This window comes from Vigna unguiculata, chromosome 6 (assembly GCF_004118075.2).
Source record: "Vigna unguiculata cultivar IT97K-499-35 chromosome 6, ASM411807v1, whole genome shotgun sequence".
Taxonomy (NCBI): Eukaryota; Viridiplantae; Streptophyta; class Magnoliopsida; order Fabales; family Fabaceae; genus Vigna; species Vigna unguiculata.
Window position 1 is genome coordinate 32,715,432 of NC_040284.1, and position 19,791 is coordinate 32,735,222.

Consider the following 19,791-nt stretch of genomic DNA (forward strand, 5'->3'; position numbering starts at 1 on the left):
TTGATTAAAATATATTTTCAAAAATTAAGAGTCAGTTTACTCCTTTTAAAAAAATGTCAACTTGAAAGGAAGATAAAAAATGTATCTAACACTAGTAAATCTCAACTTGGAACAAATTTTTGAAATATAAAAACCCGTGAGATATTCTGAAAAGGCAACTTCTCTGGAAAGAAACTTTTGGTGAAACAGCGTAAAGGAATCATGCGTTTACATGTGCTGACCGCGGATCTGCATAAAGCCACTTGCCATAATCTTACCCAAAAAATAACCTATTTCGCCGATAAAGAGAGAAACAAGTAGCACACAATCCCAAAAGATACAAAAGCTAATAAATTGTTCATTCCTTTTAGGTTTATACAGAAGATAATATTTCACGATAAGCACTGTTCAATATAAATATGTGAGTCTTAATTAAAACATTTTTTAAAAAAAAATTATTTAATAGTTTTGTGGAAGGAGTGTGTTGCATATTGAGTAGAATGAAGAATGTGATCTCATTCAAAGTGTGAAGGCACAGTGGTGATTGGAAAAAAAGGGACCAACCCCACAGAAGGAGTTGGAACGTGGAAATCCAAATCCTTTTTCTTCTATATCTTCAAAATCCAACGTAACAGAAACCACTAATAATTTTTTGGCATCATCCAAAACCCACTCTCTCTAACCATGACCACCGTTTCTGACCCAGAGAAGCCGGTCACGGACCAAGTGCCAGACGAAGAAGACGACGACGTTTCTCCAATCGAAGAGGTTCGTCTCACGGTCACCAACACAGACGATCCGACCCGACCCGTATGGACCTTCCGGATGTGGTTCCTGGGTCTCCTCTCCTGCTCCCTCCTCTCCTTCCTCAACCAGTTCTTCGCCTACCGTACGGAGCCTCTCATCATTACTCAAATCACCATTCAAGTCGCCACACTCCCTATCGGCCACTTCATGGCCGCAGTTCTACCCGAAACCAAGTTCACTCTTCCCGGGTTCGGGTCCAAGAAATTCTCCTTCAACCCGGGCCCGTTTAACATGAAGGAGCACGTCCTCATTACCATATTCGCCAACGCCGGAAGCGCTTTCGGATCCGGGTCGCCCTACGCGGTTGGTATCGTCAACATTATCAAAGCTTTTTACGGACGGAGCATCTCCTTTTTTGCTTCTTGGCTTCTCATCATTACCACACAGGTTAGTGACAACCACCACTTCATTCACCTACTAATTATTTTTAATTACTTTAATTATCCTTAAACTATTCTCCTATTACTATAAAATCACATATTAATTATCTAAGGATTCCTCTTCTCCACCGGTCCTTTTCACGATGGTGTAATGATTTGCCAATTTCATGTCATTATTTTAATCAATCCTTTTGCGTCTCTTTTCTAAATTTTCTAAATTTTATTCGGCGTATATTATTTTTTTCCTCTTGACCCCAGTTGAATCAAGTTGAATCATTTGATTCAAACTTTAGATTTTGTTAATAAATAAAGTAATATTATGTAGAAAAAGAATATTACACTTGAAATATCGAGTTAAAATTTTCGTATAATAAACTCTTTTTTCTTTTTTTTTTTTGAATCAATAGTGCAATTTATTATAGTCCTTCAAGTTAATGATAACAATAAATTTCCAGAGTTTCCTGTATGTAAGAGAATATTTATGTTTTTTATAATTATCATGTTGTGTAAAGTAACGTATTTCTAATTTCTAATTTGGAATTTAATATAATTTATCGTAATTACTGAAGTTTCTGTACAACTAGGAAAACTCATTGAATACTTAGTTTAATTAAATTTTTAATGACTATGTTATCATTACAGAGAAATTATTTGATCGATTTTTGTAGATGACTAAAATTGTGAAAAATGTTGACAAAATAAAAAATAATTGGCCTTTAATTGACGGCGCGTCTGCAGGTGCTAGGATATGGATGGGCCGGATTACTGAGGAAATACGTGGTGGAACCGGCCCATATGTGGTGGCCCAGTACCCTCGTCCAAGTTTCACTTTTCCGGTATGTTAAGTCCTTCCTTATTGTTTTTTTTTTTCTTAATTTTTTTTATCATTTTTACAAGCATTCTTCTTTTCATATGATTATTACATGTTTTGTAGGTGTATTAATTATTAAGTTAAAATTTGATAAAAATTTCTAAATGTCTATACTATTGTATTATATTTTCTATGAGTAGTGAAAAGAATTCTTTTAATACTTTTAATTTATATTTCTTCAAAATTCAATGATGCACATATAGTACACTTGGTGGTAGAATGTTTTTATGCACATGCTCTTTTCGCTCTCGCAGTAAATATGTATAGAGGTGGATAGATTTAAACAAAAGGGAGAGTTTATTAAAACCTCTCTAAATGCAAGGTTACCCCATAAATGAACCTAACTTGAATTTAGATGAAGTGCACTCACAAAAAAAGCTATTTGAATGAGGATAAAGTACAAGAGGGTGGGGAAATTCATTATTTGTGTATAGAAATAGTTAAGTCAAATCTTCATGGATTTTCCTAGAAGGCGTAAAGTGAGGGCGAGACATAAAAGAAGACTTTGTATTTTTTGTTCAAACGAAGACACTGCGCTGGGCCAGCTGGTTTCAAAGATTCTTGTCTAACTATATCACAGTTGACTTTAGAACTACCTCACAGTTCACTGAAATAACGTTAATATCAAGCATTTACTCTCACCTTTTATATTGTTTAAACATGTGGTCCTGAAATTGATCACAATTAAGCATCAACAGCTATGCGCAAACGACTTACGAACTACGAATGAGACATGGAGAAAATGGCTACGTTCGACACTAAGAAACAGCAGCATGTGACCGTCGTGCTAATTTCGCAATCAATTTTGAATTTATATTTTTAAAAAGTAAGATATAATTGACCCATTAATATTTACAAGATTTACTTGACTTGGATTCTGATATGGACTACCGATAGATACAAGATTTTTTATCATCACTATTTTACTTGACTTGGATTCTGATATTATGATAATGACAACCCATATATGGGAAACATTATTCTATGATACAGACTATTTTGTTTTGACCAATTGTTAATAACATGCAATCAAAACTTTATAACTCTTTTAAACGTCTCAAATGATGTTTCGCCGGAATCACAAAGTCTTCAACCATAACGTTAATTTCTCCTTGTGTGGATGTTTAGGATGGTTTTCTACACCTTAAAGGAAGTAGGACATGAGACTCGTACATCTCTAGCTTTATGAGCTGTGTAGTACTGTTGTGAGGTAACAACATTAAAATGAACACCGAGAAATTAAGTATGTAACAAGGGAAACATGTGCGAAGCAATTAAAGTTTCACATGCAATCACATAGTGTGCAGAGTCTGTATTGATGTACTAACAAACCACTATACTTACATAAATGAATTGTTGATATGCAGAGCATTGCATGAGAAAGATGAAGGAGGACTTTCACGGGCAAAGTTTTTCTTTATTGCACTAGTGTGCAGTTTTTTGTGGTACGTGGTCCCTGGATACTTGTTCACAACGCTCACAAATATCTCATGGTTGTGTTGGATATTCTCCAAGTCAGTTACAGCTCAGCAGATAGGATCAGGCATGAGGGGGCTTGGAGTTGGAGCCCTCACACTTGATTGGACTGCTGTGGCATCATTCTTGTTCAGCCCTCTTATATCACCCTTCTTTGCCATTGCCAATGTTTTTGTGGGCTATGCATTAGTAGTTTATGTTGTTACTCCTATAGCATATTGGGGCCTCAATGTCTACAATGCCAATAGGTTTCCCATTTTCTCCTCACACTTGTTTACAGCACAAGGTCAAAGGTACAACATACCTGCTATTGTAGACAATCATTTTGAGTTGAATGTTGCAGAGTATGAAAAGCAAGGTAGAATTCATCTCAGTGTGTTTTTCGCCCTCACTTATGGATTTGGATTTGCCACCATAGCATCCACCCTCACACATGTGTTCTGCTTCTATGGAAGGTAATGCCTCTCAAATTATTTTGCCCTGATGCTTAATTTCTTACTGCATTAACCTATATCAGATGATAGTAAAGAAGACTGATGTTATTGCATTTGAAATTCTGGAATAAACATAGAGTAGAATGTTTTAAATTCTAAATTGCTCAGGTTGTAAATTTTTTTAATGTGATTTAACGTAATGTACACTCTACGGTTGCATGTTGTGCAAAGCAATACATGTCTTACATTTGAGGAATTATTCTCAGAACACTAGATTAGACAATATACTTATACAAGCTGGAGCTTAATAAATTGTATGCTTTACAGGATAACTTGAAAAGTTGTGTTAACTCAGGTTAAAACCATATTATGTTTTCCACAATTTTCTTGAAGTTCATCTTCGATGTCTTAACATGTAACGCCATGAAACATTACGACAACAATTTATTTCTTTTTAGACTATGAGGTATATCATTAAACAAATATCGTATAACCAAACATGCAGGGAGATTATGGAGCGCTATCGTGCTTCTTCCAAGGGGAAAGAAGATATTCACACAAAATTGATGAAAAGATACAAAGACATACCTTCCTGGTGGTTTTATTTATTGCTGGTTGTGACCCTTGTGGTTTCTCTCGCACTATGCATCTTTCTCAATGACCAGGTCCAAATGCCATGGTGGGGACTTCTCTTTGCTGCAGCCCTAGCTTTCGGATTTACCCTCCCCATTAGCATCATCACTGCAACCACAAACCAGGTTAGAGACTACAACTTTTCTTTCAAATTAAACTTGACTTGAAACACCACGGATGGTATAGATCGAGCTACAAGCCAATTCATCATAGGAATTCTAATGTTGTTTCAAATACTAACTGTACTAAAAGCTTGAGCTTTTCCATGCATATATGATATATTTTATTTCTAATGTTTACCAACGAAATGATATAAATATATACACATTTCAATTTCATATAGATAAAAATTCCTTTCTGAATTGACATGAGTTAGAAACTTCATCTTTTCATGTGTCTCGTGACAAAACTAGATACAGTAATGCTTAAAAGGCTTTCTCAATGGTTACTTCGGAATTTAAGAACAATATGAGATAAGATGAAATAGAGCGTTTACGTCTTGTATTTAATTTTAGCTCGAGAGCTTTCCTAGCGTTTTAAACTAGGTTCGTAGTTCATGGGACCACAAAATTTAAAGTTTTAACTATCGCCCTCTTTGTTATCTGTTCAGACACCAGGATTGAATATCATCACTGAGTATGTCTTTGGTCTCATTTACCCGGGAAGACCGATTGCAAATGTATGCTTCAAAACCTTTGGTTACATAAGCATGGCCCAGGCTGTCTCTTTCCTCAGTGATTTCAAACTTGGGCACTACATGAAAATCCCTCCAAGATCAATGTTCTTAGTTCAGGTACGTTCTTATAGCGCGCACACACAACAATTCACCTTGAATTGCATTTATTCAGTAGTTTCTGTGCACTAAATTTATTCACACATGTATGTACGCATGCATAGTTCATAGGTACAATGCTGGCTGGAACCATCAACATTGGGGTAGCATGGTGGTTGCTGAACTCCATAAAGAACATATGTCATGACGATCTCCTTCCGGCAGATAGTCCCTGGACATGCCCTGGTGACCGTGTATTCTTTGATGCATCAGTTATTTGGGGCCTTGTGGGACCAAAGCGAATCTTCGGTTCTCTAGGAAACTACAGTGCATTGAATTGGTTTTTTCTTGGAGGTGCATTGGGACCCATAATTGTTTGGGTATTGCACAAAGCATTTCCAAAACAGTCATGGATTCCACTGATCAATCTCCCAGTTCTCCTGGGAGCAACTGCGATGATGCCACCAGCAACACCATTGAACTACAATGCATGGATATTGGTTGGGACAATTTTCAACTTCTTTATCTTCCGTTACAGAAAGAAGTGGTGGCAGAGGTACAACTATGTTCTGTCAGCAGCACTTGACAGCGGGGTTGCTTTTATGACTGTCTTACTATACTTTTCATTGGGTTTGGAAAACAAGAGTCTAAATTGGTGGGGAAATGATGGTGAACATTGTCCACTCGCAGCTTGCCCAACTGCAAAAGGCGTAATCGTTGATGGTTGCCCCGTAAAGTAGTGATAGGTTTTGTGCCTCTTAAGGCTTTCATTACAATACCACTTGTTTGTAGCATATGGAAAATGTAAAAAATAAAGGACCACTATTTTCAAGTAAATAGATAGCGTTGCATTGTTTACAGCACTTGTCACTGAATATGGGTGTGCTTTCTCAGTGTGGTGTATAACTAGTGACAGAAATGGCTAGTAATTTTGAATATTACATGATTCACAATGGTCCCACTTTCTCTATTTTGCAAGTATAACTTCGTAAGAGTAAATTCTCTTTTTCTTTTTCTAATTTTGTAGATTGTTTGCGGTTGAAATTATATTTTTTAGGAACGAATTCTTAACAATTTTTTTTTCCTAATTTCATAGATTTATATATTTATTTATAATAATTAATTTTATTAAAAAATTATAATTGTTTACAAACTCGTTTGAATATAAATTTTAAAAATATATTTAATTTAATATTTATGAATTAATTGAGAATAAAAAGTTTAAAAATGGTAATAATAAATAAGATAATTTAAATACATTGTATTTATGATAATAAAAAATTTATCATAATAAAATATTGTAATAATGTTTTTTTTAAATTAATTTTGATAAATATATATTTATTTGGTTAAAATAATTTATGTAATTTTTTTTGTAATAAGTTAGAAAAATTATATAAATTTTTAACTCTGTAAATTACATTTGTCAAATTTTATTCAAATCAATTATCTTAATTCATCTTACTCTTTGTTTACTAAACATGTAATACTAACTTCTTTTTTCCAAAACTAAAAAATTTAGTAATAAGTAACTTATTTTTTCTAATTATTAACTTTAATTTAAATAACTAATAAATTAAACAAATGATTATTTAATTTGAATTTGAATTTAAATTTGACTTTTTGAATTTTATACCTTTTGCATTTTAATTTTTTTATAAAATTCTACAAAGAAATTATTAACTTTTTTAATTAATTTTTTAAAACGGGCCAACGGGTCAGGATGGACTGACCCATACTTTGGCCTGTGAAGTTAACGAGTTAGATGGAATGGGTCAAAACGGACTCACGGGTTGAAATCTTCAACCCAACCCGTACCTTTTAACACGACTGATGGGCTGGCCGTAGGGATGGCAATTAGGGCCTGGCCCGCAGGCCCGCAGAAAAAACGCGGGACGGGCCAGGATAGTGAGCCCGCAGGCCTGCGTGGGCTCGGCCCGCATAGGCCCGCGGCCCGCGTGGGCTCGGCCCGCAAGCCCATATAAAATTAAAAAAAAAAACTTGCACTTGTGTATATTAATTATTTCTTTTATGGACTCTTGCATTAACATTTCAAATTCTTGTATAACTGGAAAAGACAAGTATTATGTAATTTTTAATGTGCTAAAATTTAAAGAATACATTGTCTATGTCATAGTATGAATATGATGAAAATGTTGAATTATCAATTTATCATCAATTTATCATCTAATTCCCCAAAGTCTTTACTTAATTTTGTGAACTTCTTAAAGTTTCCCAATTTTTAAACATTGAAAGTTTTATCATAAAAAAAATAAAAAAATAAAAAAAAAAGCGGGCCGACCCGCAGGTTCGCGGGCCAACGTATATGCGGGACGGGCCAGAGTATGCGGCCCGCATAAAATGTGCGGGGAGGGACGGACCGGCCCGCGGTGTGCGGGCCTTATGCGGGGCGGGCCGGCCCGCATTGCCACCCCTAGCTGGCCCATTGGACCCAGCCTGTTTTACCACCCCTATTTGAAATTCATTAAAAAAATAAGGAAACAGAAAACACTCAAATTTTGGAATTAGGCATTGGTTAGAAAAAAAAAGTCAATAGGTCCAAAAGATCAATTCAGGCTGAACACAAGGTCAAGTTGGATCAACACAAATTGGGTCGAAAGTCGGACCAAAGGTTGAGCTAGCACGGGTCGAGTCGAAGGTTGAGTCGACTCGGTCTTTGGTCCGACCCAAGTCGAGTCAAAGATTGAGCTAGGTCGGACTTGACCGAATGTCGCACCGGGCCAGTCCAGATAAAAAATTAAGTCGAGTTGTTCTACACCAAAGATTGAGTAAGACTGATCAAACTGAAAGTTGAGCTCAATTAAACCTAAGATCGACTTGAATCAAAAATCAAGATATATCATACCAAATTAAAAATTGAACCATATTAAATCGACTTAAAAGTACAAATTAATTTGTTTAATAAAAAAATGAAATTTAAAATATTTCAATTATTTCATAAAAAATAATTATTTAATTATTAATTATTTTAATTGTTGAAATCCTTTCGTCTGAACACAAGGTTAAGCATAATGAGATGGAAAACGATTCTTTCAAACCCATCTTTACTCTTACTTCTTAGTCTTCCCCCAATTGTGAAATGTGTGTGCATGGAAAGATCTTGTGAGACTTGGAAGACTAGTCTGCGACCATGGATGATGTGGTCAACTCCGAGAAAAAACTCGACTCTTTCCTTATTACACTTTCCAAATCTAATTAACCGAACAAAAACAACATTTTCAAACTTTCTGAAACCTCAAGCATAAAAACCTATCGTCTCTGACACTACACCACAACATGTGGTCCGACACAGAGAACCCAACCACTAGGGAAGAGGACGAAGACGAGGTGTCTCCCGTTGAGGAGGTTCGTCTCACGGTACCCAACACTGACGACCCGACCCAACCGATATGGACCTTCCGTATGTGGTTCCTGGGTCTCCTCTCTTGCTCCCTCCTCTCCTTCCTCAACCAGTTCTTCGCCTACCGCACCGAGCCTCTTATCATAACTCAGATTTCCGTTCAGGTCGCTGTCCTCCCCGTCGCGCACATCATGGCCGTGGTTCTACCCAAGACCAAGTTCACAATCCGTGGGTTTGGGCCCAGGACCTTCTCCTTCAACCCGGGTCCGTTTAACGTGAAGGAGCACGTGCTCATTACCATGTTCGCCAATGCCGGAAGCGCTTTTGGGACCGGGTCTCCGTACGCGGTTTTGATCGTTACCATTATCAAAGTCTTTTACGGACGCAGCATCTCTTTTTTCGCCTCTTGGCTTCTCATCGTTACTACACAGGTTTAGAAGTGAAACATCACCACTCGTTCACTCACTCACTCACTCGCTGACTCACGTAATAAGATGCGTGTGCAGGTGCTAGGATACGGGTGGGCTGGGATACTAAGGAAATACGTTGTTGAACCAGCCCATATGTGGTGGCCCAGCACCCTCGTCCAAGTATCACTTTTCCGGTAAGTCAATCAAAATTATTTATAACTATTATTTTTCAATCAAGACATATTTTATATCTTCCCAATTATTTAATAGTTTAATGTCAGTTTTTTACACTATAAACCGATCTAAAATTATCATTGACTTTTCTTTAAACAAAAATTATAAAACTTAACAAATTTAAAATTAATAATATTTTTTTAAATAATAATATGAACTTTTTAACATTACTAATATGCAAATTATTTTTTCTTATTTTACTGCTGCTTTTACCTATAGAGTGAACAATTTAAAATAAATAATTATTAATTTTCATTAAATAAAAAGAAAATAAAAAAAAGCTCCTATAGTAAGAGAAAACAATATTTAAAATAAATGAAAAATTTAAGACAAAAATATTTAAATTTGTAAACTTAAAAAAGTAATCTGGTGGTCCAAGAATTAATATATCAATTTGCCAGAAAAAAAATTACCTCTCGATAATCAACATATTAACAATTATGTATATATTTTTTAAATTTAAATATTAATGTATTATTATATTATTATAGTGAATTATTATGTAGGGGTGGCAATGCGGGCCGGCCCGGCCCATTTAGGCGCGACCCGCATAAGGCCAGCACAACGCGGGCTGGTCCGCCCTGCCCTGCATATTTTTTGGCCCGCGGGCTTGCGGGCCGGTCCGTTTTTTTTTTATATAATTTTTTTTATTTATTTTTTTAATTATTTTATGATAAAACTTTTAATGTTTAAAAGTTGGGAAACTTTAAGAAGTTCACAAAATTAAGTAAAGACTTTGGGGAATTAGATGATAAATTGATAATTCAACATTTTCATCATATTCATACTATGACATACAAAATGTATTCTTTAAATTTTAGCACATTAAAAATTACATAATACTTGTCTTTTCTAGTTATACAAGAATTTGAAACGTTAATGCAAGAGTTCATAAAAGAAGTAATTAATATACACAAATGCAATTTTTTTTATCTTTTTATTTTATGCGGGCTTGCGGGCCGGCCTGCACGGCCTGCAGACCTATGTGGACTTGGTCTGCACGGGCCTGCGAGCTCACTACCCTGATTCGTCCCGCATTTTTTCTACGGGCTTGCAAACCAGACCCACAGACAGACCCTGATTGCCATCCCTATTATTATGAGAAGTAGTAGGTGATTAAAGTATAATTTTCCAACCAGCGACATAGAAAGACTTACAAAGTATAAGCGAAGTCAAAGACTATGGGCCACGTAAACCCTAATCAAACGGTACAGGATAGAACTGATGGCGCTAGGTTCGTAATCTATTTGAGCTTATTGTTACCTAAAAAGTCAAATATAATTGACCCGTTTTTTATGTTAATAATCAATATGAAATTAATTATAACTTTCATAAAATTGAGTTCAATATTTATTTTAATAGTATTCAGCATTTTTATTAGACTTACAAAATGAAAAACAAACTCCTAGGTGATAAAAAAATAGAGAAGAAATATTAGCTACTAAATTGATGGTGTTATCTATAACATTTTTTACGAAAATCATTTTATTTAGTGTGTACAATTATTTGGTTTTCAAAATTACACTATAATTATTTTATCTACATATATAAATCACTTAACCAACGATTTTCTTGAAAGGATTTCATTTTAATTTTAAATTTTTTAATTTCTTTTACATCAAATGAAAAAAGATAAATTAAAATATTTTTGAAAGATTTTGGTTTTTCATAATCTTTAATCATATTTATATCAATATATATAATTATGATTTTTTTTAAATATCTTTAGGCATATCTACATATAACGGTTAATTTTAATCGTTGAACTCAATTTTTATTTATTTTTTCAAAAAATGTTTTTATAAAATTTTCGTTGTTTTATTTAATAACAAATGAAATTAACTTTTAAAATTTTTAAAAATGCAAATCCATGTTTTGCTGATCAAGCATGTATGTCGGTTGGTATATTATTACTCACGAATAACTAAATTTACAAAAGAAAAATAATATGTTGATAATTAAACATAATCAGATAGACATTCTTGTTTAATAATAAAAATACATAACAACGAGGTGAGAAAGAAGAACAAAATATCATTATAAATTACACATATGATGTCAATCAGTAACTTTACAAAATGCATCTGTATCTCATTTGAACATGCACCAAATTGGTAGAGATAAATTGAATTTGATTTTCGCATAAACACGATGTTTTAGTGCCTTGATTTTTTTAAATTTTTGTTTTTATTCTCTCAATTAATATTTCACCATCCTAGTTTGAATTTGTAATGATTTTGGTATATATAATTAGAAATCTTTATTAAATAATTACGGACAACCATATTTTGATAGTGGATTATAATATGATAAATATATATAATTTTTTTGGAACAAATTTTTATTTTAGTCTTTCGGATAAATTTTTTTAATAATTTATTTTTATCAAATCGTTCTTCAACTTTTTCTATGTCCTATGTCATCGGTTTTAATTCTTATATCTAATATTATGTTTAGTCTCTCATATTGTGATTATATATTATTATAAAACATTTTATTATTTTGAAACGGTGCATTGTTTTATAGTACAAAGTAGTTTAAAAGTTCGTAAGACAAACTTAAAAATAAAAAATATAACTAAATTTTTATAAATAATTTAAATATGAATCAAAGTCTCAGCAAATAAAATAGATAAAACTTTAAATTATATAAAAATAAATACTTTTATATATATTATCACGATTTTTCAATCACCATAACTCCAGTATAAAAAATATAAATCCAAATACTTACGAATTTTTTAACCGTTCAAAATCCTTTTTTACCTTCATTAATTAAAAATATATTTTAGTTTAACATGGTGGATCAAAAAGTTCATTCTAATTTAAAAAAAAAATTGAAAAATTATCTTTTTGAATCGAGTTTAATTATTCGTATGGTATGTGTTTTGTCACTTTTAAAAGAATGTCAATGACATCCTAACTTTTGAATAAAATGCTTTAATTAGATCTTTTCAGATAGAGATGACTACCGGTGTGTGAGTGTTGGTTTTTTTTATTTATTTTTTTAAATAATTTCTTTAAAATTTTTAAAAGCGAGCAAGTGAAAGTGATGTGAGTGTCACTTGAGTTGGAACATGTTTGGTGTTGTCATTTCAGATCGATTGTGGATCATTTCGACTTACCTTGAATATTCTATGGGTGGATGGATTAGTAGTATAAAGAGTCACGTTTTCCCTTGATCATGACATACTTATACATATTGTTGTCATGCAGAGCAATGCATGAAACGAATGACAACAGAGCAAGAACAAAGTTTTTCTTCTATGCACTATTGTGCAGTTCATCGTGGTACGTCATCCCTGGATACTTGTTCACAACGCTCACAAATATCTCATGGGTGTGTTGGATATTCTCCAAGTCAGTAACAGCTCAACAAATAGGGTCAGGCATGAGGGGCCTTGGAGTTGGAGCCCTCACACTTGATTGGGCTGCTCTGTCATCATTCTTGTCCAGCCCTCTTATATCACCCTTCTTTGCCATTGTCAATGTTTTTGTGGGCTATGCATTCATGGTGTATGTTGTTATTCCTATAGCATACTGGGGACTCAATGTCTACAATGCCAATAGGTTTCCCATTTTCTCCTCACACTTGTTTACAGCACAAGGTCAGTGGTACAACATACCTGCTATTGTAGACAATCATTTTGAGTTGAATGTTGCAGAGTATGAAAAGCAAGGTAGAATTCATCTCAGTGTGTTTTTCGCCCTCACTTATGGATTTGGATTTGCCACCATAGCATCCACCCTCACACATGTGTTCTGCTTCTATGGAAGGTAAAATGCCTCTCAAATTCTTTTGCCCTGACGCCTAATTTCATACTGTATTAACCTATATCCGATGATAGTAAAGAACATTCATGTCATGGCCTTTACAGTTACATATTGTCCAAACCAAAATGTCTAACATTTGAGAACAATTCATGAAACAGCTGAAGCTCAAAATCAAACATTGTGACAACAATTTGTATTTAGACTACCTGGTATATTATTGAACGAAATATATATATATATACTGATCTATAACTAAATATGCAGAGAGATTATGGAGCGCTATCGTGCTTCTTCCAACGGGGAAGAAGATATTCACGCAAAATTGATGAAAAGATACAAAGACATACCTTCCTGGTGGTTTTATTTATTGCTAGTTGTGACCCTTGTGGTTTCTCTCGCACTATGCATCTTTCTCAATGACCAGGTTCAAATGCCATGGTGGGGACTTCTCTTTGCTGCAGCCCTAGCTTTCGGATTTACCCTCCCTATTAGCATCATCACTGCCACCACAAACCAGGTTAGAGAGTGTAACATTTGCCCCCGCCCCCCATTATATGATAGCACATGTGTAGTCGTGCATAAATTAAACATGCCTTGAAAGACCACACAAGGTATAGATCGAGCTTCAAGCCAATTCATCATAGGAATTTTAATATTGTTTCAAATACTAACCATGCTAAAAGGCTTGAGCTTTTCCATAAGTATGATATATTTTATTTCTAATGTTTACCCACAAAATGATATGAATATATACGATCTCAATTTGATAAACATAAAGAATTCCTTTTTGACATGGAGTTAGAAACTTCATCTTTTCAGGTAGTAATTCTCAATGGTTACTTGGGAATTTTTGAACAATGTGAGATAAGATGAAAATAGAGCGTTTACGTCTTGTATTTAATTTTAGCTCGAGAGCTTTCCTAGCCTTTTAAACTAGGTTCGTAGTTCATGGGACCACAAAATTTAAAGTTTGAACTATCGCCCTCTTTGTTATCTGTTCAGACACCAGGATTGAATGTCATCAGTGAGTATGTCTTTGGTCTCATTTACCCGGGAAGACCGATTGCAAATGTATGCTTCAAAACCTTTGGTTACATAAGCATGGCCCAGGCTGTCTCGTTCCTCAGTGATTTCAAACTTGGGCAGTACATGAAAATCCCTCCAAGATCAATGTTCTTAGTTCAGGTACGTTCTTAAAGCGCGCGCACAACAACAATTCACCTCGTATAAATGCTGACAAAGATATTGCATTTATTCTGTAGTTTCTGTGCACTACATTTATTCACACATATATGTATAAATGCATAGTTCATAGGTACAGTGTTGGCTGGAACCATCAACATCTGGGTAGCATGGTGGTTGCTGAATTCCATAAAGAACATATGTCATGACGATCTCCTTCCAGCAGATAGTCCCTGGACATGCCCTGATGACCGTGTATTCTTTGATGCATCAGTTATTTGGGGCCTTGTGGGACCAAAGCGAATCTTCGGTTCTCTAGGAAACTACAGTGCATTGAATTGGTTTTTTCTTGGAGGTGCATTGGGACCCATAATTGTTTGGGTATTGCACAAAGCATTTCCAAAACAGTCATGGATTCCACTGATCAATCTCCCAGTTCTCCTGGGAGCAACTGCGACGATGCCACCAGCAACACCATTGAACTACAATGCATGGATATTGGTTGGGACAATTTTCAACTTCTTTATCTTCCGTTACAGAAAGAAGTGGTGGCAGAGGTACAACTATGTTCTGTCAGCAGCACTTGACAGCGGGGTTGCTTTTATGACCGTCTTAATATACTTTTCATTGGGTTTGGAAAACAAAAGTCTAAATTGGTGGGGAAATGATGGTGAACATTGTCCACTCGCAGCTTGCCCAACTGCAAAAGGCGTAATCGTTGATGGTTGCCCCGTAAAGTAGTGATAGGTTTTGTGCCTCTTAAGGCTTTTATTACAATACCACGCATGAAAAACACTTGTTTGTAGCATATGGAAAATGTAAAAGATAAAGGACCACTATTTTTCAAGTAAATAGATAGCGTTGCATGGTTTATAGCACTTGTCATTGAATATGGGTGTGCTTTCTCAGTGTGGTGTATAGTGTCAGAAATGGTTACTAATTTTGAGTATTACAAAAGTTGTACCACTTTTTTCAATTTTGAAAGTTCTATTTTATGATTTAAGATGTTTTGATATCCAATAATTTCTTACATTTATTTATTTTACATATGCCTTTTTGTCATTCGTAATTTATTTTTTCTTATAAATAAAAAAAATATTGATTATTGTTTCGGTATACCTAATAGTCCAAAATCACTTAGCAATGGAGATTAAAAATGTTTGAAACAATCTTTTCTCCTTTAACCTTCTGATAAGTCTTTTAAAGACAAAATCGTGACAGAGTTCCAGACTCTAAAACTGACAATATTTTGGATGCGTTGATCGACTCTAGCAAGGTTACATCATAGAATTGGGATGAGAACATTGACATCTTATGTAGAATGAGAATTTCCTTAGCCCTCGACTAGGTGACTTGATCTAGACACCCAATAGTTTCAAATCACTTAGGAGTCGAAGCCAACGACACTTTAAATGCTCTTTCCTTTTTCAACCCTGAAGTACTTTTTAAGGACAAAATCGTAACAAAGCTCCAGTCTTCAAACCAAACAATTCCTCATGGTTGACCTTAGCGTTGCTACCTAATCAGACTTGGATGGAAATAATTATATTACTTTTAAGATAAAAGTGGAAAGACCAAATTGAAAATCAAATTTAGAGCTTTAAAGCTAAAGAAGAAAAACTCAAGAACATGACAAAATGAGACATGACATACAATACATGGGATGCAAAGACTGACCATTGCAATGCTACCTCATCAGACTTGAGATCGGAACATTTGTATCATATGTGGATATGAAAGCCCCCTTAGCCCTCAACTAGGTGGCTTGTTCCAGTACACCCAGTAGTTTCAAATCATTTGAGAGTCGAGGTCAATCATACTTTAAATATTCTTCCTTTCTTCAACCTTCTTATGCACCTTTTTAATGACGAAACTATAAACTACAAAACAAACAATATCTCATATATAATGATGATCCTAACAATATTACCTCTACAAACAATGATTGATCCTAACAATATCATCTCTACAAACACAAATACGAACAATTATATTACCTTTACAATAAAAGTGAAAAATGAAAAATAAAATTTAGAGCTTAAAGTAGAAAAGTTCCAAAACATGACAAAATGAGACATAGTCATATTACAAAATTTCATATTATATTTTAGATAACCATCCTTGCATCTATTTAGTTTCTTAATAATTAATTCTAGCCAAGAAATAGAATTTGTCGTCGACTATTCTCTATTCAATTATATATATATATATATATATATTCTCAATTTTTTTCCGAGCTGTTTTGATGCAAAAATATTTATAGGATTGTTAAAATCAATTTCATTTGACATTTTTGTTTCAATAGTTAATAAGTTAACCCATTTAATATTTTTCATATATTTTTAATCGTTATCATGATTTTGAGGATTCGACATATCCTCATTAATACTTTTCCCTTATTCTATTGTTTTATATATATATATATATATATATATATATATATATATATATATATATATATATATATATATATATATATATATATCGTTATTATCTTATTCATTCAAAAAGTATAATTTTAAATTAATAAACTTCTTTTTCTCATCTATTATTTGTAAATTTATTCATAATTCTTTTTTATGATGCAATTAAAGCCTCAACTTTCCTCTTATAGATTTTTGCATAACCTTATTCAAATTTTCTAGTTGACATATTGTTAGATATATTAGAAATCTAATATCTTATATCTTATATTTAACACATATCTTTATATTTTTATATAAAATAAAAAAAATCATAAAAATAAGTATATATAAAGAATGATTTAAAACGATAAAACCTAGTTTTGATTATAAGAAAGTAAACTCGATCCGCAGTCTTGTAGTATCTTAAAGTCTCATTCTCTTTCTCAAGTCTCAACTTTCTCATAAATCCGCAAACTTGTTATGGACTATATTCCAAAACAAAACGTGACAAAAGGAACACATTTTAAATCCTAGTAAAATTCATTAAATAAAATAAAAACAACATCAGCACAAATGAAAAGAAAAGCGTACTAACCAAAAATGAGAATAAAAAAATTGGTAGACACACATATTATGAAATTCAATGAATGATATTTGTCCCTAAAAAAATAACTCTTGAATAGAAGAAAACAAAGAAATGCAAGAAGTGAAATTTGTATATAAAAAGTCACTTAAAGATAAAAAAGTAAAATAAAATAAAATAAAATAAAAATTTGATATCACATAAAAATAAAAAAAAATAGAATAAAAATTGATTATAAAATAATAAAAATAGGTAATTATTATCTTTTTCCTAAAAAAAATTAAAATTTATTGAAAAATTATTTTAACTCGTTTAACATAAAAAATTAACAGAGACTAATAATAATTTAATGAAATATACTATCTTTATTATTTTCAAACATAAATTTATTATTAATTTAATAAAAATATACTAGAATCAATATTTTTTTAAAATCTTTTATATTTAGAATATAATTTTATAATTAATTTAATCGAAATATATTGATACTAAAAAAATATTTTAGATTTTTTTTAAATATAATTTTATAATTAATTTAAAAGAAAAATATTATTACTAAAAAAATTATAAAAAGTCTAAACGCTTCATCTTGTGCCGACCTCAAGTAGCATGAATACTTTTTTTGGATAATTTTTTATTCATATTTTTTAAATAAAATTTACTTGTTAATAAAACACTCACAATTAATCTTTTTAGTCAGTGATATAATATATATTTTTAATGGAAGATGATAGTTTAACAAAAAAATTGACAAACTTTTTGACAAATTACCTTTTTAAGTAAAAAAATATTATAATTATTACTTTATTTTGATTAAAAAATAAAAAAATAATCTATTTAATTCTATTTATAGAAACTTTGTCAAAAAGTTTGTTAAAAAAATTTGTCAAAAGATAATTTTCCATTTTTAATTGTAACCTTGTCCTCTTCTCTTTTTTCGACAAAACAATCAATGATTTTCCTCAATATATTAATTTTTGTTTTGTTTTATTTGTTCTTTGGATAAAAAAAAAAAATGTATGAGTACTTCCTATGTCCTTATCCCATTTCCATTTCATGAAGGAGAAAATTCTCATTTTGTTATCAGATCAGTGTGAAAGATCCTTATTTGTCAGTAGATATTTGACTGGCAAAACGAAAGACACAGAAAGTCGCGAGTGAATTAAATGATTATCTTTCATTTCATGTTAGTGTCATATATTTTTATTCAAAAACAAATTAAATTCAAAACGTTGAAAATGATAGAATGAACTTAAAATCTATTGTTATATTAAAACTATTAGAATTATTAAAATTATTATAAACTATACGAAATTATAATTTATAATAACTACTATTAAAATTATATATTTCATCATTATTAAAATTATAATTTTTAAAACATTTTTGTTAAAAAAATTAATTTAATATAAATTATTCACAATAAAAATAATTCATATCTGCCTAATCCAATAAATCGAACCGTCAAATATAAAATTTTAAATAAAAAATTTAAATTATATTAGATCGGTTAAATTAGATCACATCTACTCCAGCCCATAGAGATACTATCTATCTTTCAATAATATACATCATTTTCATGTTTTCTCTCCATCAAGTCTCTTTTTTTTTTTTTTTTTTTTATTTATGTTCTTCATTCTATACGGTTGGTTTCCTTGAAGGTTTGAATATCATATTGATAAAGTCCAGCCAAGACTTAAACATCTAGAATCACATAGGTTCTTTAAGAAATATTTTTCTGAAGTTAATTGGGAGTAACTTCATCTATTTTCTCCCATATTTCTATAACAATTGTAAAATGAGATAATAGTTATTTGGAAAAATATTGTTTGACACTCCTTTTTAAACTACGTACACTTGAGAATTGATTTATAATAAAATATTATTATACTTTATGTATAAAAATAAATATAAACAAAATATTATAATGAAATAATATGATATGAAGTTGTAAGTTGAATGTGAGAGAAAAATAAGAATGTTAAAGTAATATTATCTTAGTTATTTTATCTTTGCCAATAAATCTTTTCGTCCAAATAGATTGAATATGATATAATACAATTACTGTCTGCAATAGTGAAATAGTGAAACAATCTTCAGGCGCGTAGACTCAATTCAACCAAATTTGGTTCAATCAATTAATATGGAGAGAAATGCAATTACTAAAAGAACATAGTTATAAATTAATTAAAAGAAGCAAAAATATCTTTTACTATTAAATTTTGACAATTTTTTCTTACAATCTTAAATATTTTTTTATTTTTTTATTTTTAATATTTCAAAATCACTTAAAAAAATAATACATCATGTTATAAAAGTAAGTTGTCAAAATTTAGTGATCGAAATATAATTATCCAAAATCTAAAATATATGAAAACAAACCCCTCTGAAAAATACCTAAATACCCTTATTTAATTCGTTGACACCTGTCCATTTATTTGGTTTTTTGGTCAGTTTAACTTTTTCTAAAAATGGCCCGTGATCTGCACTG

At 32.0% G+C, this 19,791-nt stretch overlaps 2 protein-coding genes across 2 annotated transcripts; both read left to right on the forward strand.

The window, feature by feature from the left end:
- Positions 1-456: 456 nt before the first annotated feature.
- On the forward strand, positions 457-6,310 carry LOC114188161 (oligopeptide transporter 4-like). The gene is made up of 6 exons (XM_028076712.1): positions 457-1,173; positions 1,905-2,002; positions 3,405-3,968; positions 4,453-4,705; positions 5,191-5,373; positions 5,478-6,310. The coding sequence occupies exons 1-6, from the start codon at positions 664-666 to the stop codon at positions 6,090-6,092; spliced, it is 2,223 nt and encodes a 740-aa protein (XP_027932513.1). The 5' UTR covers positions 457-663; the 3' UTR covers positions 6,093-6,310.
- Positions 6,311-8,630: 2,320 nt separating this feature from the next.
- Positions 8,631-15,190, forward strand: LOC114187486 (oligopeptide transporter 4-like). The gene is made up of 6 exons (XM_028075747.1): positions 8,631-9,144; positions 9,220-9,317; positions 12,573-13,133; positions 13,395-13,647; positions 14,133-14,315; positions 14,439-15,190. Exons 1-6 carry the CDS (start codon positions 8,650-8,652, stop codon positions 15,051-15,053), a joined length of 2,205 nt encoding a protein of 734 aa, XP_027931548.1. The 5' UTR covers positions 8,631-8,649; the 3' UTR covers positions 15,054-15,190.
- The last annotated feature ends 4,601 nt before the right edge of the window (positions 15,191-19,791 follow it).